A 24,837-nucleotide genomic window follows, 5' to 3' on the forward strand; every position below is an offset into this window, starting at 1 on the left:
GTAAATATAGCTACAAATGAGGCATAATGCACACAGCTAGCCTAAATAGCATGTTAGCATCGATTAGCATGCTGTGCTAATCGATGCACAGTCTACGTAAATCAATCAATCAATCAATCAATGTTTATTTATATAGCCCCAAATCACAAATGTCTCAAAGGACTGCACAAATCATTACGACTACAACATCCTCGGAAGAACCCACAAAAGGGCAAGGAAAACTCACACCCAGTGGGCAGGGAGAATTCACATCCAGTGGGATGCCAGTGACAATGCTGACTATGAGAAACCTTGGAGAGGACCTCAGATGTGGGCAACCCCCCCCCCCTCTAGGGGACCGAAAGCAATGGATGTCGAGCGGGTCTAACATGATACTGTGAAAGTTCAATCCATAGTGGCTCCAACACAGCCGCGAGAGTTCAGTTCAAGCGGATCCAAGACAGCAGCGAGAGTCCCGTCCACAGGAAACCATCACAAGCGGATCAGCAGCGTAGAGATGTCCCCAACCGATACAGGCGAGCGGTCCATCCTGGGTCCCGACGAGCGGTCCATCCTGGGTCTCGACTCTGGACAGTCAGTACTTCATCCATGGTCATCGGACCGGACCCCCTCCACAAGGGAGGGGGGGACATAGGAGAAAGAAAAGAAGCGGCAGATCAACTGGTCTAAAAAGGAGGTCTACTCAAAGGCTAGAGTATACAGATGAGTTTTAAGGTGAGACTTAAATGCTTCTACTGAGGTAGCATCTCAAACTGTTACCGGGAGGCCATTCCAGAGTACTGGAGCCCGAACGGAAAACGCTCTATAGCCCGCAGACTTTTTTTGAGCTCTAGGAATCACTAATAAGCCGGAGTCTTTTGAACGCAGATTTCTTGCCGGGACATATGGTACAATACAATCGGCAAGATAGGATGGAGCTAGACCGTGTAGTATTTTATACGTAAGTAGTAAAACCTTAAAGTCACATCTTAAGTGCACAGGAAGCCAGTGCAGGTGAGCCAGTACAGGCGTAATATGATCAAACTTTCTTGTTCTTGTCAAAAGTCTAGCAGCCGCATTTTGTACCAACTGTAATCTTTTAATGCTAGACATGGGGAGACCCGAAAATAATACGTTACAGTAATCGAGACGAGACGTAACAAACGCATGGATAATGATCTTGGCGTCTTTAGTGGACAAATCAACTTGAATCCGTCCATGATCGTGTTGTTACACCCTCCGACCACACACCGACGATCGAGGGATGATGTCTCCAAGGTACCGGCAAACAGTCGAAAAAACGGAAAATAACAGAGCTGATTTGACTCGATGTGGTAGGGAAAATGGCGTCACTCAGAGAGGGATAAACAGAAAGACGTTTGATTCGCCAAAAATCACCCATTTAGAGTTCGGAAATCGGGTAAAAAAAATATATGGTCTTTTTTCCGCAACATCAAGGTATATATTGACGCTTACATAGGTCTGGTGATAATGTTCCCCTTTAAGTGGGGTGGCCCCCGTCACCCCCTAGACACGCCACTGAATGCAGTGACTTTTTAAAACTGGTGTAATGTGCTCCAATGAAAGTGAGTGGTTCTTAACGTTGATGCTTTGTGTGAATTTGTTTGCAGGAATGGAAAGCGCGGCCAAGGCTGGGAACGGAGATATGTGGTCCTTGATGGAACTAAAGTGTCCGTCTACGAGATAGAACCCAGAGAAGGTTACTACCTAAGTTTGCACCGGCATTTCCCTTCTTGAAAGCTGCTCGTGTTCACTCAGATGCCGTGAAGCCACTGGAGGAGTTTGACCTCTGCCTGACTGACGGAGAGGTCGAGGTTCACGGAGCGGTGGGGGCCACCGAGCTACCCAACACGGCCAAGTCAGGTTAGACACGGAACTAAACAAGTCAATAACTCCAATTCGGTTCTGAATGTGATTCTGTTGTGTCAGATGTTCCGTACGTCCTGAAGCTAGAGTCTCGTTGTCATGCCCCTTGCTGGCCTGGACAGTCCATTTACTTCATGGCTCCCAGTTTCCCAGACAAGCAGCGCTGGGTGGCGGTCATGGAATCTGTGGTGGTCGGGGGGCGAGCTTCTCGAGAGAAAGCTGAGGCTGATGCAGTGAGTATACAAGTAATTGAATAGTAGTTGTGCTTATTGTTGTACCTTTTTTTTGATCATTTTATCACAGGGGTGCCCATTACGTCGATCGTGATCGACTGGTCGATCTCGGAGGGTGTGTCAGTCGATCTCAAGCCAGGCATTAAAAAATAGACATAAAAATGAGCAATCATCAATCATACCAAGACTTCACTTTCGTCAGTTGTTTGACATTCTCGGCACCCGAGGATCTTGTGAGATGACGCTGGCTGCTGCGAGCTCATATTTAAGAAAAAAATCACTAACAGGGCGGACGCAGAGAAACACATTTTATTTCTAGAGACTCCGTACCTACTGTCAAAACTCTAAAGACCGACCGCACAGTTCCTGTCTTCCCCATAAAAGACCTGTTTCATCCTGCCTGTGCTAACAAAATAAGAGTCTCAGAAAGCTAGCGTGCACAAGCTAGCAAGCTACGGAGTTTGATGCCAATGTATTTCTCCCCCGCCCTCAGCGACCGCTTTCTCACTTGCTTGCCCACCCGCACACTCACTGACGTCACTCACCTGCTGCCAGACATTAAAGGGCCACACACATATGCTACTCTCATAACAAAGTGTTTAAAAACGAGTATGCAAGTTGGACAAATGAGATGCCAAATCCAGCCACTTTCATGTGGTATTGGACAGAAAGGAGGACTTTTTTTTTTTCCTCCATTTGAAAATGCGGACGTTATCAGCACCACTGTCTAATTCCAATCAACGCAAGTCATCAGAATCAAATACACCAACTTATATTCTTGTCTTCATGAAAGAAAGGAATCTATGTGTGTTAAACATGCTTGTATTATCATTAAACACCATTAACTTGTTAACAAAAATGTCTCTTTCATAAATAAATAAATATAAATTATAAATACGAATGAGGTAGATCTCCTTGACTTGGTCAATTAGATTAGATTAGATTAGATAGTACTTTATTTATTCCGTCGGGAGAGTTCCTTCAGGAAAATTAAAATTTTCTGCACAATCCCATTCAAGATCAGAAAAAACATTAAAGGGAGACAGAACAGGATCGCTGACGGGTCTGCCGGCTTCCAGCGCCCCTTACAAAAAAGATGACATACAGGTAAACAAGGGGGGGGCGGGGGGGGAATAGAAGATTAAAATAAAATAAAAAAATAAAAAATCGGTCTTAGCCTAGGCCCTGGAGTGGGGGTGCAGACTGAGGCCAAGGGAAAAGAACAACTCATAGCCATAGTACACATCCCTCTTACATGTGTGTAAGAGGGAAACATCAAACATCAAAGAACACAGAGGACATTAAAGAACATTAGAGGACATTGAAAAGTAGCTCGCCTGCAGAAAAAGTGTGAGCGCCCCTGCTTTATCACATTTGTGTTGCTCTCCTGTCATTCCTTATATGTCCCCTAATGCAGTGGTCCCCAACCACCGGGGCGCGGCCCGGTACCGGGCCGCAGAATAATTTTTTATTAATTTTTATTTTTAAAAAAAAATATTTATATATATATATATATATATATATATATATATATATTTATTTTTTTTAGGGCTTCACGGTGGCAGAGGGGTTAGTGCGTCTGCCTCACAATACGATGTTCCTGCAGTCCTGGGTTCAAATCCAGGCTCGGTATCTTTCTGTGTGGAGTTTGCATGTTCTCCCCGTGAATGCGTGGGTACTCCGGCTTCCTCCCACTTCCAAAGACATGCACCTGGGGATAGGTTGATTGGCAACACTAAATTGGCCCTAGTGTGTGAATGTGAGTGTGAATGTTGTCTGTCTATCTGTGTTGGCCCTGCGATGAGGTGGCGACTTGTCCAGGGTGTACCCCGCCTTCCGCCCGATTGTAGCTGAGATAGGCGCCAGCGCCCCCCGTGACCCCAAAAGGGAATAAGCGGTAGAAAATGTATGGATGGATATATTTTTTTTATTAAATCAACATAAAAAACACAATATACACTTACAATTAGTGCACCAACCACAAAAAACTCCCTTTTTCATGACTAAAACGTTCCTTTTTCATGACAAAGAAAAAAAAAAAAAACCCAACTCTAACTTGACTATACTAAACCTATTTATGTCCATTTAGAAACTTCTTGGAAACTCTCTCCTGAAGCTGGAAGGAGACGACCGCCTCGATATCAACTGCACGCTTCCACTTACAGATCAGGTGCGATAACTCACATCTTGGAACACAGTAAATGGCCCGCTTGATAACGACTCGCTCCTGGCTGTGATTACAGATAGTTCTGGTGGGCTCGGAAGAGGGGCTGTATGCCTTAAATGTGATCAAAAACTCTCTGACTCATATCCCTGGTTTGGGATCAGTCTTCCAGATCCACATCATCAAGGAGCTTGAAAAACTGCTGATGATTGTTGGTAGGAACTCGGAGCCTCTGTCTGTTAGGATGTGGACACGGAACTTTTGGTTGGTTTGTAACATGTATGTGTGTGTGTTGCAGGGGACGAGAGGGCTTTATGCCTGCTGGAGATCAAGAGAGTCAAACAGTCTTTGGCCCAATGCCACCTGCCCACTCAGTCCGAGCTGGCGGCGTACATCTTCGAGACGGTGAAAGGATGCCATTTGTTTGCTGCTGGGAGAGTAGGTCTTCTTGAGAAGAGTACATGTAAAGGAACTATGTGATTGGAAGACTTGGATGTCTCTGTGTTGTCTTCACAGATTGACAACGGGTCCTGCATCTGTGCTGCGATGCCAAATAAGATCACTATTCTACGCTACAACGACAACCTCAGCAAATACTGCATTCGCAAGGTGATTTGTACCGTTGCTCATATACACAACACCCGACACTTGAGTAATATTTAATACCAGTGGTGTGCAGTCAGGACCAGCAAGGCCTTCTCTGCTGGTTTAATAAAACCAGAAATCATGATCATAATAGAAGGCCTACTGAAACCCACTACTACCGACCACGCAGTCTGATAGTTTATATATCAATGATGAAATATTAACATTGCAACACATGCCAATACGGCCGGTTTAGTTTATTAAATTGCAATTTTAAATTTCCCGCGAAGTATCCTGTTGAAAACGTCGCCGTATGATGACGTCACAGATTGTAGCAGACATTTTGATCCAGCACCGATCCCAGTTACAAGTCGTCTGCTTTAATCGCATAATTACACAGTATTCTGGACATCAGTGTTGTTGAATCTTTTGCAATTTTTTAAATTAATAATAGAGACATCAAAGAAGAAAGCTGTAGGTGGGAAGCAGGTGTATTGCGGCCGCCTTTAACCACACAAACACAGCCGGTTTTTCCTTGTTTACATTCCCGAAAGATGACGGTGAAGCTTTACTATGGAACAGAGCGGTCAAGCAAACATGGTTCCCGACCACATGTCAACCAGCAGATTTCGGGGAGAAAATGGTGGTATTAAGTCGGCTCTTACCGTAGTTATGAGCGGAGAGCTTGCGTCGTTCCTCCTGCAGCTACGACTCTCTTGCCTCCTCCCACCGGCCACCCCGACCCTCGTATGCTTTTACCGTGGAGGAGGGAAAAAAAAAAATCTCAGCCCGGCCCCAATGGCTGATTTCGCCTAGTCGAGAAAAGTGGCTTCCTTCGGAGACACTGGCAGTCACCACACCCGTGGCCACACCCCTCCGACTTTCAGGTACCATATAATCTCACTAAAACACTAGTAACACAATAAGCAGATAAGGGATTTTCCAGAATTATCCTAGTAAATGTGTCTAAATGTGTCTTGTTTTTTACCCCATGGCCTCAGTCTGCACCCCCTCTCCAGGGCCCAGGCTAAGACCGATTTTTTAATTTTATTTTAATCTTCTTTTACTTTTTTTTCCAAAGGTCCAAGTTAAAGAAAATGGCAGGCTGTCTTCTTTGAATTGATTTGTAACAATCTATGCAAGCTGAAATGCAGGCAATATTACAAATGGATAATATGTCATGAGAAATGCAGATATAAATTAAATACACAGAGGACATAGGAAGTTAAAAGAGCTCAAATATACCTACAAGTGAGGCATAAAGATGCAATATGTACATTAAGCTAGCCTAAATAGCATGTGAGCATCGATTAGCTTGCAGTTATGCACTGACCACATATGCCTGATTAGCACTCCACACAAGTCAATAACATCAACAAGGCTCACCTTTGTGCATTCACACACAGCATAAATAGTTTGGTGGACAAAATTGAACAAAGGCAGAGTTGCTGAAAACATATTTCACTGGCATCGTTGGAGAAGGTTATACATGTAAACAAACTCCGGTGAGTTCAACAACTGCCAAAATTAGTAAGACACAAGGCACTCGCCAAATACTTTCATCAGAAAAGCATGTTTAATTTAAGTAGTGGGATTTCTAACATTTAGGAAGGTTTGTGTCATGTTTGTCCTCCCAGAGAAACTTTATTAAAACAAAAATATATTTTTTCCAAATCTTTTTTTATTTATATGTATTTTTGAAGAGATCCAGGGAGCCACTAAGGAGGCGCTAAAGAGCCGCAGGTTGCAGACCCTTGCCCTAAACCGAAGATCTTGTCAATTTTGTCGAGGCCAGTTAAATAGTTCCAATGTTGATTTGGAGAGCAACGCAAAAAGAGGCAACAATAAAAGTTAAGACAAGACAAAGAAGCAAGCAGGAGAGGAAAGAGGAGCGTCAACCCTCGATGAGTGCCAGAGAGAAAGAATTAAAAATGATCACGAGATGACAATGTTATACCACATTTCATCTGAATGTAGTTTACCCAAATCAGGTTGTAATTTGTTGTGCTGGTTGGGGATGTCTTCTCAGTGCCTCCTTTTAGCTATTCATGTCCTAAGTCACTCTTTGCTGTTGCTGGAGTGGGAAAAAACCTCCTTAGCAAAGCACATATACATATTTCAACGTACATCTCGAGATATCTAGCAACAGAGGGAAGGGAGTGCGGGGTCATGGTGGTGGGCCGCAGCTCTCAGGCGCTGACCATCCTTTCATCACCTCTATGGGATTTGCGTCGAGGGTGTTGGATTGGGGGGAGGTGGCGTATGTATGTGTGTGCACTGTCCTTCAGGAGAGTCTCGAAGCCAGTTAGAATGTTTTTTATACGAGTGAAAATAAAATTTGCTTTTCACTCTAAATTGTCTATGACTGGTCCTCAAACCTGCGGGCCAGACAGTCCGATGTGATTCAAAATCACAAGAGTGTCCACAGTTCTTCTCGTGGCAGCTCTGGGGTACTTTGAAGACTGCCAGCAACTTCCAATTTGTCGACAAAGCAGAGCAACGCAGAGCAACGTAATTTTTTGTGCTGGTTGGGGATGTCTTCTGATTGTCTCCTTTTAGCTATCATGACCTAAGCCACTCGTTGACTTTGCTGTTGACAAAATGTTTTGTTGTTCATCGACACACCTCTCATCAAGTCGCATTCAAATCAAGCATTCTTTTGATCTCCCAGGAGATTGAAACGCTGGAGCCTTGCAGCTGCATCCACCTGACCAGCTACAGCATCATCATTGGAACCAATAAGTTTTACGAGATCGAGATGAAGCAGTTTGTTCTTGAGGGTGAGCTAATCATCTTTATCTAGCACTTTCCCCAATCTTGACTGGAAGTGCAACGTTACATTTATTCCTTTTGTGGCTACTGACATACGGTGCAGTGTTTGATGATGCTTTTTACAAACCCCATTTCCATATGAGTTGGGAAATTGTGTTGGATGTAAATATAAACAGAAAACAATGATTTGCAAATCATTTTCAACCCATATTCAGTTAAATATGCTACAAAGACAACATATTTGATGTTCAAACTGATAAACATTTTTTTGTTGTTGCAAATAATCATTAATTTTAGATTTTGATGCCAGCAACACGTGACAAAGAAGTTGGAAAAGGGGGCAATAAATACTGATAAAGTTGAGGCATGCTCATCAAACACTTATTTGGAACATCCCACAGGTGTGCAGGCTAATTGGGAACAGGTGGGTGCCATGTTTGGGTATAAAAACAGCTTCCATGAAATGCTAAGTAATTCAAAAACAAGGATGGGGCGAGAGTCACCAATTTGTAACCAAATTGTCTAACAGTTTTAGGACATTTCTCAACGAGCTATTGCAAGGAATTTAAGGATTTTAACATCTATGGTCCGTAAAATCATCAAAAGGTTCAGAGAATCTGGAGAAATCACTGCACGTAAGCAATGATATTACGGACCTTTGATCCCTCAGGCGGTACTGCATCAAAAACTGACATCAGTGTGTAAAGGATATCACCACATGGGCTCAGGAACACTTCATAACTGTCAGTAACTACAGTTGGTCGCTACATCTGTAAGTGCAAGGTAAAACTCTACCGTGCAAAGCGAAAGCCATTTATCAACAACACACAGGAACACCGCCGGCTTCGCTGGGCCCGAGCTCATCTGAGATGGACTGATGCGTAGTGGAAAAGTGTTCTGTGGTCTGACGAGGCCACATTTCAAATTAGATTTGGAAACTGTGGATGTGGTGTCCTCCGGAACAAAGAGGAAAATAACCATTCGAATTGTTGTAGGCGCAAAGTTCAAAAGCCAGCATCTGTGATGGTATGGGGTGTGTTAGTGCCCAAGACATGGGTAACTTACACATCTGTGAAGGCACCATTAATGCTGAATGGTCCTTACAGGTTTTGGAGCAACATATGTTGTCATCCAAGCAAAGTTATCATGGACGCCCCTGCTCATTTCAGCAAAACAATGCCAAACCACGTGTTACAACAGCGTGGCTTCGTAGTAAAAGACTGCGGGTACTTTCCTGGCCCGCCTGCAGTCCAGAAATGTCTCCCATCGAAAATGTGTGGCGTATTATGAAGCGTAAAATACGACAACAAGACCCTGGAGTGTTGAACAACTTAAGCTGTACATCAAGCGAGAATGGTAAATAATTCCACTTTCAAAGCTTCAACAATTAGTTTCCTCAGTTCCCAAACGTTTATTGAGTGTTGTTATAAGAAAAGGTGATGTAACACAGTGGTGAACATGCCCTTTCCCAACTACTTTGGCACATTTTGCAGCCATGAGATTCTAAGTTAATTATTATTTGCAAAAAACAAAAAGTTTGAGTTTGAACATCAAATATGTTATCTAACTGAATATGGGTTGAAAAGGATTTGCAAATCATTGTATTCTGTTTATATTTACATCTAACACAATTTCCCAACTCATATGGAAACAGGTTTTGTAACTGTTTTTGAACAGCCTGATGGTTATTAAGGGGTTACCTTTTATCAGTAAATTTGCAGCATCTCAGCTCTATAGCACAGGAAAGGCTTACATTTAATTTGACGTTGTTATTATCAGTAATATCAATGTTCTTATGTAACCATACTTGCCAACCCTCCCGAATTTTCCGGGAGACTCCTGAATTTCAGTGCCTCTCCCGAAAATCTCCCGGGACAACCATTCTCCTGATTTACAGCCAGACTTAAGGCACGCCCCCTCCAGGTCCGTGCGGACCTGAGTGAGGACAGCCTGTCGTCACGTCCGTTTGCCGGCCCAGTCACGTTATAACATCTACGGCTTTTGGAGAGTGCACACCTGCACACACAACAAGAAGGAGACGAAGCAGAAGAACGAAGAAGAGACGGTCATGGCGACGACGAGTGACAGAGAATAGAACGAGGATAGACAATTAAACCCTAAACTTAGGTTTGTCATCATCAATAATGTGTTTAGGAAAAGTCAGGACTGGTCTCTCAATATATATAATTCAACTATAAATCACCATTTTTCCACTTCAAAGTACTTTGTAGAACGGTGGGCTTCAGGGTCCAGGTTTCAGAGCCAGAGAGGAGCAAGCATGGAAAAAGCTAATCTTGACTTCCATCCATCATCTTCCGCTTATCCGAGGTCGGGTCGCGGGGGCAACAGCCTAAGCAGGGAAACCCAGACTTCCCTCTCCCCAGCCACTTCGTCCAGCTCTTCCCGGGGGATCCCGAGGCGTTCCCAGGCCAGCCGGGAGACATAGTCTTCCCAACGTGTCCTGGGTCTTCCCCGTGGCCTCCTACCGGTTGGACGTGCCCTAAACACCTCCCTAGGGAGGCGTTCGGGTGGCATCCTGACCAGATGCCCGAACCACCTCATCTGGCTCCTCTCGATGTGGAGGAGCAGCGGCTTTACTTTGAGTCCCTCCCGGATGGCAGAGCTTCTCACCCTATCTCTAAGGGAGAGCCCCGCCACACGGCGGAGGAAACTCATTTCGGCCGCTTGTACCCGTGATCTTATCCTTTCGGTCATGACCCAAAGCTCATGACCATAGGTGAGGATGGGAACGTAGATCGACCGGTAAATTGAGAGCTTTGCCTTCCGGCTCAGCTCCTTCTTCACCACAACGGATCGGTACAACGTCCGCATTACTGAAGACGCCGCACCGATCCGCCTGTCGATCTCACGATCCACTCTTCCCTCACTCGTGAACAAGACTCCTAGGTACTTGAACTCCTCCACTTGGGGCAGGGTCTCCTCCCCAACCCGGAGATGGCACTCCACCCTTTTCCGGGCGAGAACCATGGACTCGGACTTGGAGGTGCTGATTCTCATTCCGGTCGCTTCACACTCGGCTGCGAACCGATCCAGCGAGAGCTAATCTTGACTTGTCGAGAGAGAATGGATTTCCCCACACTTGACATGCCATTCAGAGCTCTCTATGGCAACACCTTCGGCACCTTAATGTCCTGTTCTGATGAATTGACCTACGTACTTGAAGTCGCTGACTTCTGCCAGAAAATTACCTCCTTCTGGAGAGGTGGCTAGTCCAGCGGGGTGTTTGAAGGATCACGATTTTCTTTGCATAGAGCCTGAGACATTCTACCCCCACTCTGTTCAAGAGCTCTTTAACCTGTTCTACTCGTCAGAAAACAGACAGATGTCCATAGTTATGTTAAATTATGAATGTAAGCTTTGTCATCATCAAGAATGTGTTCAGGAAAAGTCAGGACTAGCATCTCAAAATGTATAGTTCAACTATAAATCACCATTTTTCCACTTCAAAGTAATCCCCCTGGAGTCTGGAGAACTTTCCCAGCTTTCTCTGCTACGTCTTTGCGTACTCCTTGAAGGATTCTTCCATAATACTCTGCAGCTTTTTGTTGTAATCCACATCTTTAAAAGTGGTCCCCTTGGATAAACCTCCATAACCTTGGGGGAAATAAACAAATGACACCGAGCCAGGTCGGGTGAGTAGTGAAGCTGCTCAAGCAAGGCGATGTTCTTTCAGACAGGAACTGTTGAAGGCTCTAGGCATCGTGAAAAGGCGGCTTGTCATGGTGAATCAGCCAAAAGTTGTCCTGCCACAACTCTCGCCTCCTTCTTGCAGACTGAACAAAGCTAACGCTGCAGGATCACTTTCTGGTGCTCGATAGTCGTCTTGCCCTGTGCCAAGAAATCACAATGCCCATCATATCGAAAAACACTGCAGGGTCACCGTCAACAGCCTTGGAACTTTTCTGACTCGTCCAAAACCAAAAATGTGGACTGTGACTAGAAAAAGTTTCAATGATGAATATTATATCATACCACATTAATAAAACAAGGCAATATTACTTGGCATACACTGGATTTATGGCACTTTTGATAATCAATACAGAGGTTAAAAATGTCGTTGTTCATCCATCTTCTTCCGCTTATCCGAGGTCAGGGAAACCCAGACTTCCCTCTCCCCAGCCACTTCGTCCAGCTCTTCCCGGGGGATCCTGAGGCCTTCTCAGGCCAGCCGGGAGACACAGTCTTCCCAATGTGTCCTGGGTCTTCCCCGTGGCCTCCTACAGGTTGGACGTGCCCTAAACACCTCCATAAGGAGGCGTTCAGGTGGCCTCCTGACCAGATACCCGAACCACCTTTCGATGTGGAGGGGTACCAGCTTTAATTGGAGCTCCCCCCGTATGGCAGAGCTTCTCACCTTATCTCTGAGGGAGAACCCCGCCATCCGGTGGAAGAAACTCATTTCGGCCGCTTGTACCTGTGATCTTGGCCTTTCGGTCATAACCCAAAACTCATGACCATAGGTGAGGATGGGAACGTAGATCGATCAGTAAATTGAGAGCTTTGCCTTCCGACTCAGCTCCTTCTTCACCGCAACGGATCGATACAGCGTCCGCATTACTGAAGACGCCACACCGATCCGCCTGTCGATCTCACGATCCACTCTTCCCTCACTCGTGAACAAGACTCCTAGGTACTTGAACTCCTCCACTTGGGGCAGGGTTTCCTCCCTAACCCGGAGATGGCTCTCCACACCTTTCCGGAATTGGAGGTGCTGAATCTCATCCCAGTCGCTTCACACTCAGTTGCGAACCGATCCAGTGAGAGCTGAAGATCCTGGCCAGATGAAGCCATCGGGACCACATAATCTGCAAAAAGCAGAGACTTACTTCTGCAGCCACCAAACTGGATCCCCTCAACGCCTCGACTGCGCCTAAAAATTCTTTCCATAAAAGTTATGAACAGAGTCGGTGACAAAGGACAGCCTTGGCAGAGTCCAACCCTCACTGGAAACGTGTCCGACTTACTGCCGGCAATGCGGACCAAGCTCTGAAACTGATCATACAGGGAGCGGACCACCACAATCAGACAGTCCGATATGTCATTGTGCATTTTTGAAACCTTTCTTGATGGAAACAGTTTGTACACCCCTGCTGAAACCCTTTTATATACATTCAGTGTATGTTTATGAAAGAAGGTCTAACTGAACTAGAACCGAATCTGCTATTTGACACACATCCTGTGTTTGATCCGCTACAGAGTTCTTGGACAAGAACGACATGTCGCTGGCTTCAGCGGTATTTGCTGCCTCGTCTCACACTTTCCCTATCGCCATCATGCAGGTGGCCAGCAGCATGCACAAGGAGGAGTACCTGCTATGTTTTCATGGTGGGTGCGCACAGCCACAGCAACACTACACTTTTTAGTCAACTCATACATAAAAACGGTGGCACCTGTTTATGTCCGCAACACGTCTTAGTCCTGGGGTTCTTAACCTTTTCGACCTCGGGGCCTAACTTTTTCACTACAGAGCGGTCTGGGGCACACTCAAATATTAACACTGGATTGGTAATCTTACCCTTGTTTTTAATCACGTTAAAATAATGTAATCAAACCTATTCACAGTTTACAACCTTGTCAAGTTATACGAAAGCACAATGATTATTTTTTTATTCAACACATAAATATTAGGCCTAGGTTGGGCTGATTAGAAAATGTAGAACTTATCAAATACACAAAGATAGGACTCAAGAATAACTGAAAAAAAAGTAACATACAATTATATTAAAGATATTAAAAAAAATAACAATGAATATGTTTCTTAGCTGAACTCTCAATAAAATAAAGTGCAAATGAAAACAGAGCTTCGCAATTTTAGTCATAATTTTGGCACTTAAAGATAGTACAGGGGAACTTCACTTTTTCTGGAATTTTTGTTCACAATCATAAGGGGAAAAAACACTCATGTTATGATAAATAATAATAATACTGATATTAAAATTGTGGTTAATGGTAGTCACTGTTGTAGCTTTAAAAGTCCTCAAAAACAACTTCAAAACCCTCCACCTTTTGATAAACACACTGCAAGCACACACACACACACACACACACACACACACACACATATATATATATATATATATATATATATAGTATATATATGTATATGTGTATATATGTATGTGTATATATATATGTATATGTGTATTTATATGTGTGTGTATATATGTATATGTATATATATATATATATATATATGTATATGTGTATATATGTATGTGTATATATATATGTATATGTGTATGTACATGTGTGTGTATATATGTATATGTGTATATATATATATATATATATATATATATATATATATATAAAACGTGGTAACAGACACCTTCACAACAATGTGTAATATGTACAATATACAGACTGCAAGTGTATATATATATATATATATATATATATATATATATATATATATATATATATATATATATATATATATATATATATATGTATATATAATGTAGTAACAGACACCTTCATGACAATATGTAATATGTACAATATACACATGGAATGGAATTTGATTTTTTTTTTTTTTACTGAATGAGACACCCAGAATATACATGAAAATAAAGAATGAGGGATTTACAATATTAACTATGAATGATAAAACACTGAATATTGACAACATAGTTTACAATCCAGCAAAACGCAACCAAAATGCAACAAACATAGTGGAAAAAAAAACTCCCACCCACAATCTGAGATATCTCACAGTGACCATGTTAAGTAATTAGATGACCATAGTAACTAATTAGAGGACCATAGTAACTAGATAGATGACCGTAGTACAGACACGGACAAAACTGCCTCTAACTCCCAGTAGGAAGGTCGTAGACACATGAAACAAAAACCTCTATGTAGGTCTCATTTAGACCTATATTTCATACACTGACAACCCCCAGCTAAAATCAATCAATCAATCAATCAATCAATGATTATTTATATAGCCCTAAATCACTAGTGTCTCAAAGGGCTGTACAAACCACAACACAAACCACAACGACATCCTCGGTAGAGCCCACATAAGGGCAAGAAAAACTCACACTCAGTAGGACTCACAATCAGTGAGACGTCGGTGACAATGATGACTATGAGAAACCTTGGAGAGGACTGCATATGTGGGCAACCCCCCTAGGGGAACCGAAAGCAATGGATGTCGAGCGGGTCTAACATGATACTGTGAAAGTTCAATCCATAGTGGATCCAACACAACCATGAGATCACAGGAATCACAGAAATCAAAAGGAAGTTTGCAATTCCCCCTTCAATACAAAATTAGGAAAAAAATGTTGTTGTTTTTTCAAAAATGATCTCCCCTGAGGCCACATGCGGCTCATTAAGCTTTTCAATCTGGCCCGCCGGACATTACCAAATATATTTTTTTAGATCTTTAAGATAAAAATGTAGCTGCCATGATGTGCAGTCATGTTTTCTAATGACCGCAAGGCTTGAACTATACAAAGTATTTCAATTGTTGGAATATGCGCTTTTGGATGATATACCAGTTCATCTAATTAGTTACTATGGTCATCTATTTAGCTACTATGGTCATCTAATTAGTTACTATAGTCATCTAATTAGTTACTATGGTCATTTAATTAGTTACTATGGTAATCTAATTAGTTACTATGGTCATATATTTAGCTACTATGGTAATCTAATTAGTTACTATGGTCATCTAATTATACTATGGTCATCCATTTAGCTACTATGGTGATCGACGTCACAGCAGCTCAGTCGGGGCACCAAGCAATGTGGGCGGGAAGCGTTTCCACAGATGCGGAAGGAGATTTTCACAACAAAGTTCTAAAGCTGAGTGATATATCAGATTGTAGGTGGATTTATTTTGTACCCTTCGCATTCATATTTCATTGATTGTTGCTTTTTTGTTACATTTCACTAGATTCTAAAATATGTCCATCAAAACGGGTTGTGACGTTCATATTTTGTCAATATCCAGTGTTTTATCGTTCATAGAAAAATGTAAAATTCCATTACGTTTTTTAAGACGGTCTGTCATAAAGTTTTTAGCATTCAATCAGACATTATTGTGATTTTTTTAGAGACCGACGTCCTTTTGGGAAAGAGGACCTATTGAATTTCTAGCGTTTTATTATTATTCTTTATTCTTTATTATTATACCGCCACCTCTTTGAGCTGTAATTTGACCCCTTTAACATGCTTCAAAACTCACCAAATTGGACACACACACATGATGACTGTCGAAAATTGCGATCTAATAAAAAAAAAAAAAAACAACTCTCAAAATTCCGCTCTAGCGCCCCCTAGGAAGAAAACACAGACAAAACTGCCTCTTACTCCCAGTAGGAATGCCGTAGACACATAAAACAAAAACCTCCATGTAGGTCTCACTTAGATCTATATTTCATACACTAACAATCCCCAGCTAAAATCAACAGGAAGTTTGCAATTCCCCCTTCAATACAAAAGTTTGGAAAAAAATGTTGCTTTTTTTCCAAACATTATCTCCCCTGATGCTGTTTGTCGTGTCGGCTTCAAATATGCACAGGAGAGAGATTGAACCCTTCTGATTAAAAGTTGATGAAAGAGTTTTAATTTGTATTAGTGTTCCTAAAAATAGATATACCACCCCCCCAGACACATTTTTTTACTCAAAATTTATCCATTTAGGACAGAGGACCCTATTGAATTTCTAGCGTTTTATTCTTGTTCTTTATTCTTTATTATTATACTGCCACCTCTTTAAGCTGTAATTTGACCTGTTTAACATGCTTCAAAACTCACCAAATTGGACACACACATCAGGTCTCGCGAAAGTTGCGATCTAATCAATAAACCAAACCCCAACTCTCAAAATTCCGCTCTAGCGCCCCCTAGGAAGAAAACACAGACAAAACTGCCTCTAACTCCCAGTAGGAATGCCGTAGACACATAAAACAAAAACCTCCATGTAGGTCTCACTCAGATCTATATTTCATACACTGACAACCCCCAGCTAAAATCAACAGGAAGTTTGCAATTCCCCCTTCAATACAAAAGTTGAGTAAAAATGTTTTTTTTTTTTTTTCAAACATCTCCCCTGAGGCCCTTTGTCGTGTCGGCTTTAAATATGCACAAGAGAGAGATTGAACCCTTCTGATTAAAATTGAAAGAGTTTTAATTTGTATTAGTGTTCCTAAAAACAGATATACCACCCCCCGAGACACATTTTTTTTCTATAACTTTGGCCCCCGAGCCTGCCGTAGTAAGTAGTATATCATGCAGATTCCGAGCATTGAAAAACTTAGTAAAGTGGAAGACTTCCGGTCATTAGAAAACATGACTGCACATCATAATGGCAGCTATACTTTCCATCTTAAACATCCAAAACAAATATTTGGGAATGTCCAGTGGGCCAGATTGAAAAGCTCAACGGGCCTTAATTTGCCCAGTTCTGCTCTAAATCCACTATACCTTTTGGACTTGGCTCCACTTAACTCCCAACATCGCCACATTTTTGTCATCTTCTAGAGTTTGGAGTGTTTGTGGACACGTACGGGCGGAGGAGCCGCACCGAGGACCTCAAGTGGAGTCACCTGCCTTTGTCCTTTGGTAAATGCAACGAGCAAAGCCACGTTGTTGAATGCAGAGCAGCGCTTGACTATGTTCTGTGGTGCAGCCTACAGAGAGCCCTATTTGTTCGTCACCTACTTCAACTCGCTGGATGTCATTGAGGTTCAAGGACACTCTGCTTTGGGGTGAGTGCCAGTGGACACCAAATCCCACTGAACATCACTTGGAGTAGGGCCCTCCAAACCCTATAGGTCGCATATTGAAAAGCTTGAAATGATGTAAAGGAGGCTTTATCACATTTTGTACATATTGGGCCTGATCAACTCCGATCCAAATAACAAGTGCTAAAGAGTGTGTGCAAACAATAAAATGGAGTGTGTCATTAGTGGGCGTCTAACAAGTGGTTCAGCCGCCCTATTTAAGTGGGATGTTTGTGTGTATACCGGCCGTCACCATGGAGACACTCATTTCCCTCTACATTTATGGCATCACAAGGTCCATGTTGTTGACATGCGGCACACAAATATGTACAGCATGTATCACCTTTTTTTGGTTGTATTGAAGGGCGAACAGAACATCTTTTTAGCACACTGAAGCATACTTGCCGACCCTCCCAAATTATCCGGGAGACTCCGGGAGAAATTTTCCCGATTTCCAGCCGGACCTGAGTGAGGACAGCCTGTCGTCACGTCCGCTTTTCATCCATATAAATAGCGTGCCGGCCCAGTCACGTTAAAACATCTACGGCAAGGGTCTCAAACTCAATTTTACCTGGGGGCCACTGGATGCAGAGTCTGGGAGGGGGGGGGAGTCGCAAAAGATTTATTTAAAAAAAATATATCTTTAAATGTCTTATATTTTTATTTTCAACACAAAATAAAAACAAAATATAAATGGACAAAATGAGACTTAAGTTAATAAATCAGTCTCCGTGGCAACGTTGCTGTCGCTTTCACTCATTTTCCGCTTTTCCACTATCGCAGGGGTAGGCAACCTAGAACGTTGAAACAGCCATTTTGGACCCAAATAACAAAAATCGCATCTGTCTGGAGCCAACGGTAGGGGCGATTACTCGCCGTGGATTTTACAGTTACGGTAGCACAATTAGCCCCAAACAGGCTAACATCACGACTAACTGGGGCCCAGTGCACCACGGTTTTGTATTGTCGCTCGGTCCTTCGGCGGAGTGCTTCGGAAGCTACCGGGCAAATCGTCTCCCCAGCGCCGGGGGAGGGAGCGAGATAGAGATACACACAAAGCCTTACCCCGGGACTTGGCTGGGTGTGTTTTTGACATTTTGGGCATCCCGGGACTTGCACAGCAGGCGCCGGGACTTGTGGGACTCGAACCTGGGTAGGTATTTTGAACTATTTGGGGGACTTTTGCCGACTTTTCCAACTTTAACCCCCCCAACTCTCTGTGGGACTTGGGTGTGTTATGGACATTTTCAGTGACAGAGAGAGTGAGCGAGCGAGCGAGGGAGGGAGGAAGAACGTGTGCGTGTCTAGTGGAAAAGTGGCAAAACCAGACCCCTGATCTACGGCTTTTGGAGAGCGCACAACTGCACACACAACAAGAAGGAGACTATTATATATGTCTCCGTTATCCATAGGTTTATCTATAACCCATAAAGTAGGCAGGCACGGAGCTATTTCTCAGCGTGTGTTTATTCCAGCCGACACGTTAATACACTGACACACAACATCCGGAATCCCATCATGCATTGCTTCAAAACTACGGCAAGTACTAATGTCCAAAAAAAGATAGTGACAGACAATAGAACGAGGATAGACAATTCAACCCTAAACTCACTCCTGCAAATTAAATTTGACCGATGCTGCCCATACCTATGCTCCTTCAAAGGCTTTGCTACTGGCTGCAAAGTTTTGCACTTTCAAATACAACAATGAGTAGAGGAGTGTTATGTGTGTGTATATGTGTAAAGCAATGGATTCTTATAGCTGTAAATATACTCCTCCCCCTTAACCCCGCCCACCTCAAACACCCCCCCCCCCCAGGCCCCCAATCTCCCGAATTCGGAGGTCCCAAGGTTGGCAAGTATGCACTGAAGGTGCTGCTGTGTAATGCATATTTTTTCCTACAGGAAATATGTTGGTAATAATATATCTCCTATATGAAAGGCAACCCTAGACCAAAATGAATCAATTGAATTAGTTTTAATCATCCCCTTAAGTCATTCAGCAGCTATACAACTATAAAATGATATTGCTGAATAGACAAAATGTCTGATATTTGGGTTTCTGACCGTCCACATATGTTGACACACACGGCTGCAGAATTATCTGTCCATCGTATGTCTTTGCAGTGCGATCTCCTCCTTTCTTACAAGCCGTTTGTGCGTGAACAGTGCCAGTTTGCACGTGCTAAATGTAGAAACTAAACCAGGGGTCACCAACTTTTTTGAAACCAAGAGCTACTTCTTGGTTTCAAGAAGTACTTCTTGGGTACTACTTCTTGATACACACTTAAATAAATTGCCAGAAATAGCCAATTTGTTCAATTTACCTTTAATAAATATATATATATATATATATATATATATATATATATATATATGTATATATATGTATGTATGTATATATATATATTTTTATATATATATATATATATATTTGTGTTAAAAAAAAATGGGTATTTTAAATTAATTAGCACCCCGACTTCAATGTATTTTACAAAAATTAGCCACTGGCCTCTGAATGGCACTTTTGGACACACCTGAACTCAAACTTGTGTTTCTCACACCTGCTCTTGCTCTTGCTCTTGCTCCCAGTCCTTCAGTGTTGGCCCACCTGGACATCCCCAGCCCCCGCTACCTGGGCCCGGCCATCTCCTCCGGGGCCATTTATCTGGCCTCGTCCTACCAGAACAAGCTGCGGGTCATCTGCTGTAAGGGAAGTCTGATCAGGGAGTCCGGAGAGCTGCAGAGAACTGGCTCCAACAGAGGGTTTGTTCCTCCTTAAGTCAATCCAAAGTAACTCCAGTAGTTGTGTTGGGCGATGGATTCCAAGAACTCGAGACTCTCTCCACTTTCCGATTCTTGGTTTTGATCAGAGGGAGAAGAAACTTTGTCAGACACTCTTTTCAATTGTCAATCCGTTACATTTATTGCAGGGGTCACCAACCTTTTTGAAACCAAGAGCTACTTCTTGGGTACTGATTAATGCCAAGGGCTACCAGTTTGATACACACTTAAATAAATTGCCAGAAATAGCCAATTTGCTCAATTTACCTTTGATAAATAAATCTATATATATATATATTTTAAAAAAAAGGGTATTTCTGTCCGTCATTCCGTCGTACATTTTTTTTCTTTTACGTAAGGTTTTTTGTAGAGAATAAATGATGAAAAGAATACTTAATTGAACGGTTTAAAAGAGGAGAAAACAGGAAAAAAATGTAAATAAAATTTTGAAACGAAGTTTATCTTCAATTTCGACTCTTTAAAATTCAAAATTCAACCGAAAAAAAAGAGGAAAAACTAGCTAATTTGAATCTTTTTTTTTTTAAATTAAAAATAATTTATGGAACATTAGTATTTTTCCTTATTAAAATTAATTTTAGAATGTTGATAACATGTTTTAAATAGGTTAAAATCCAATCTGCACTTTGTTAGAATATCTAACAAATTGGACCAAGCTATATTCCTAACAAAGACAAATCATTATTTCTTCTAGATTTTCCAGAACAAAGATTTTAAAAGAAATTCAAAAGACTTTGAAATAAGATTTAAATTTGATTCTACAGATTTTCTAGATTTGCCAGAATATTTTTTTTGAATTTTAATCATAATAAGTTTGAAGAAATTTTCACAAATATTCTGCCTCGAAAAAACAGAAGCTAAAATGAAGAATTAAATTAAAATGTATTTATTATTCTTTACAATAAAAAAAAAAAAAAAACTTGAACATTTATCTAAATTGTCAGGAAAGAAGAGGAAGGAATTTAAACGATATATGTGTTTAAAAATTCTAAAATCATTTTTAAGGTTGTATTTTTTCTCTAAAATTGTCTTTCTGAAAGTTATAAGAAGCAAAGTAAAAAAATAAATGAATGTATTTAAACAAGTGAAGACCAAGTCTTTTAAATATTTTCTTGGATTTTCAAATTCTATTTGAGTTTTGTCTCTCTTAGAATTAAAAATGTCAAGCAAAGGGAGACCAGTTTACTAGTAAATAAATACAATTTTAAAAATTGAGGCAGTTCACTGGTAAGTGCTGCTATTTGAGCTATTTTTAGAACAGGCCAGCGGGCGACTCATCTGGTCCTTACGGGCGACCTGGTTGGTGACCCCTGCATTATTGCATCAACACAATGACTTGTACTTCAGAGACTCTCTGGGTTGTTGTCAAAATAGTCACTGCACTTGAGTGAAGGCAAGAACCCCGATTTGTCAATTTGTCTTAGCTCTTGTAGAAAGTTGGGAGAGTTTTACGATGTTTTCCTCTCCAGTCTTAGCGAGTCACTGTTTGTTGATCTCATCTGCCTCTTTGTTGGGTTATTGCTGTCTCTCTCGAGTCAAGTGTTAGTCATCATCATGGTTGCCATGCCAATCATCCATCCATCTGTCCATATTCTTCCGCTTGTCTGGGGTCAGGTCACGGGGGCAGCAGCCTAAGCATTTGGTGACCTCAAAAAAAAAAAACAAGCTATGGATTGATTCACACTGGTTTTCTCCTTTTAAAGGCTACTGGAAAATTGATCTTGAAAGTCTTTAAAAAGTGCTTGAATTTGGCCATGGAAAAGTAGGAACCCTGTAAATCAGGGGTGTCGAACTCATTTTAGATCGGGGGCAACGTGGAGAAAAATCTACTCCCAAGTGGGCCGGACTGGTAAAATCCCGGCACGATAACTTAAAGGCCTACTGAAATGAGATTTTCTTATTTAAACGGGGATAGCAGGTCCATTCTATGTGTCATACTTGATCATTTCGCAATATTGCCATATTTTTGCTGAAAGGATTTAGTAGAGAACATCGACGATAAAGTTTGCAACTTTTGGTCGGTAATAAAAAAGCCTTGCCTGTACCGGAAGTAGCAGACGATGTGCGCGTGACGTCACGGGTTGTGGAGCTCCTAACAACTGAACATTGTTTACAATCATGGCCACCAGCAGCGAGAGCGATTCGGACCGAGAAAGCGACGATTTCCCCATTAATTTGAGTGAGGATGAAAGATTTATGGATGAGGAAAGTGAGAGTGAAGGACTAGAAGAAAGAAAAAAAGGTCTAAAGGGCAGTGGAAGTGATTCAGATGTTATTAGACACATTTACTAGGATGATTCTGGAAAATCCCTTATCTGCTTATTGTGTTGCTAGTGTTTTAGTGAGATTATATGGTCGTACGTGTACAACCTGAAGGTCGGCCCCGCACCGTTCTTCAGCACCAGTCGACGGGTGGTGGCGATGCCCATCTCTGCCCTTCGCAAGGGACCCTCTTCGAAACACGATCTTTCGAAATGATCGCTGCATATTACACTGTACTTTGTGTGTGTGGTCCAATCCAACCGTGTTCGCTTGACCGCTCTGTTCCATAGTAAAGCTTCACCGTCATCTTTCGGGAATGTAAACAATGAAACACCGGCTGTGTTTGTGTTGCTTAAGGCGGCCGCAGTACACCGCTTCCCACCTACAGCTTTCTTCTTTGACGTCTCCATTATTCATTGAACAAATTGCAAAAGATTCAGCAACATAGGTGTCCAGAATACTGCGGATTTAGGCAATAGAAACAGACGTTTTATGGCTGGGAATAGTGCTGAAACAAAATGTCCTCTACAATGCGTGACATCACGCGCACGCGTCATCGTTTTAGCATGATACTTCCGCGCGAAATTTAAAATTGCAATTTAGTAAACTAACTCGGCCGTATTGGCATGTGTTGCAATGTTAATATTTCATCATTGATATATAAACTATCAGACTGCGTGGTCGCTAGTAGTGGGTTTCAGTAGGCCTTTAATGTTTTGTTTCTCTGACTCGGCCGTCCTCTTTACTTTCCTCTGCACTAACTTTCTTAGTTGTGGTGGTTGGAGGGCAGGATTGTGTCGATCTCTAAGTGGCGTTGCAACAAAACACGTGTTTCTCGGGTTGACTTTTTATTGCTCAAACGGCACAACTCTGTGACAAATACTATTTCAACCAACGGCGGGTTGGGCTGATAAACCAACCAAAGTAAGTGAAGTGAATTAACGTATTTCCTTGAATTGTTGCCGGGCATATAGTATGCACCTGTCTTGGATTACTGCCGGGTCAAACTCGCTTTGCAAAATAATTAGCGCATGCTTAGTATTACCGCCTGGTCACACTCGTGACGTCACGAGTGACACTTCCCCTGTCATCATTTTCAAAATGGAGGAGGCTGATTTCAATACCGGTAATTTGAAATCGCATAAAGGGAAGAAAATTAAGAGCTATTCAGTAGGAATTTAAGGTCCAAGATTACATCACACTCAAATTTTTACTGCATGCTTTTGGTAAGTGAAGAGGTTTTAAAATAATTAGCGCATGCTTACTTTTACCGCATGCCTTTGGTAAGTGTCGGAGTGAGAAGAGGTTTTAAAATAATTAGTGTAGGCTTTTTTTACTGCATGCCTTTGGTAAGTGCAAGAGTGAGAAGAGGCTTTAGAATAATTAGCGCATGCTTTCTTTTACTGCATGCCTTTGGTAAGTGTCGGAGTGAGAAGAGGTTTTAAAATAATTAGCGCATGCTTACTTTTACCGCATGCCTTTGGTAAGTGTCGGATTGAGAACAGGTTTTAAAATAATTAGCGCATGCTTACTTTTACCGCAAGCCTTTGCTAAGTGTCGGAGTGAGAAGAGGCTTTAAAATAATTAGCGCTTGCTTTCTTTTACTGCATGCCTTTGGTAAGTGTCGGAGTGAGAAGAGGTTTTAAAATAATTAGCGTATGCTTACTTTTACCGCATGCCTTTGGTAAGTGCCGGAGTGAGAAGAGGTTTTAAACTATTTAGCGCATGCTTACTTTTACCGCATGCCTTTGGTAAGTGTCGGAGTGAGAAGAGGTTTTAAACTAGCGCATGCTTACTTTTACCGCATGCCTTTGGTAAGTGTCGGAGTGAGAAGAGGTTTTAAACTATTTAGCGCATGCTTACTTTTACCGCATGCCTTTGGTAAGCGCAGGAGTGAGAAGAGCTTTGAAAATAATTAGCGCATGCTTACTTTTACCGCATGCCTTTGGTAAGCGCCGGAGTGAGAAGAGCTTTGAAAATAATTAGCGCATGCTTACTTTTACCGCATGCCTTTGGTAAGTGTCGGAGTGAGTAGAGGTTTTAAAATAATTAGCGCATGCTTACTTTTACCGCATGCCTTTGGTAAGTGTCGTAGTGAGAAGAGGTTTGAAAATAATTAGCGCATGCTTACTTTTACCGCATGCCTTTGGTAAGTGTCGGAGTTAGAAGAGGTTTGAAAATAATTAGCGCATGCTTACTTTTACCGCATGCCTTTGGTTAGTGTCGGAGTGAGAAGAGGTTTTAAAATAATTAGCGCATGCTTACTTTTACCGCATGCCTTTGGTAAGTGTCGGAGTGAGAAGAGGTTTTAAAATAATTAGCGCAATCTTACTTTTACCGCATTCCTTTGGTAAGTGTCGGAGTGAGAAGAGGTTTTAAACTAGCGCATGCTTACT

At 42.0% G+C, this 24,837-nt stretch overlaps 1 protein-coding gene across 2 annotated transcripts in view; it reads left to right on the forward strand.

Annotated features, from left to right (window-relative positions):
• Positions 1-24,837, forward strand: part of LOC133556752 (citron rho-interacting kinase) — a 152,570-nt gene that overhangs the window by 122,000 nt on the left and 5,733 nt on the right. For both annotated transcript variants that reach the window (XM_061906997.1, XM_061906998.1), the window contains 12 exons: positions 1,611-1,699; positions 1,759-1,863; positions 1,930-2,099; positions 4,189-4,269; positions 4,343-4,478; positions 4,562-4,701; positions 4,780-4,872; positions 7,520-7,628; positions 12,838-12,966; positions 17,137-17,217; positions 17,285-17,363; positions 19,970-20,143. In XM_061906997.1, the coding sequence (XP_061762981.1) occupies positions 1,611-1,699; positions 1,759-1,863; positions 1,930-2,099; positions 4,189-4,269; positions 4,343-4,478; positions 4,562-4,701; positions 4,780-4,872; positions 7,520-7,628; positions 12,838-12,966; positions 17,137-17,217; positions 17,285-17,363; positions 19,970-20,143 (1,386 nt within the window). The remainder of the gene's footprint in view (positions 1-1,610; positions 1,700-1,758; positions 1,864-1,929; positions 2,100-4,188; positions 4,270-4,342; positions 4,479-4,561; positions 4,702-4,779; positions 4,873-7,519; positions 7,629-12,837; positions 12,967-17,136; positions 17,218-17,284; positions 17,364-19,969; positions 20,144-24,837) is intronic.

The sequence above is a fragment of the Nerophis ophidion genome, linkage group LG07 (genome assembly GCF_033978795.1).
Source record: "Nerophis ophidion isolate RoL-2023_Sa linkage group LG07, RoL_Noph_v1.0, whole genome shotgun sequence".
NCBI lineage: Eukaryota > Metazoa > Chordata > Actinopteri > Syngnathiformes > Syngnathidae > Nerophis > Nerophis ophidion.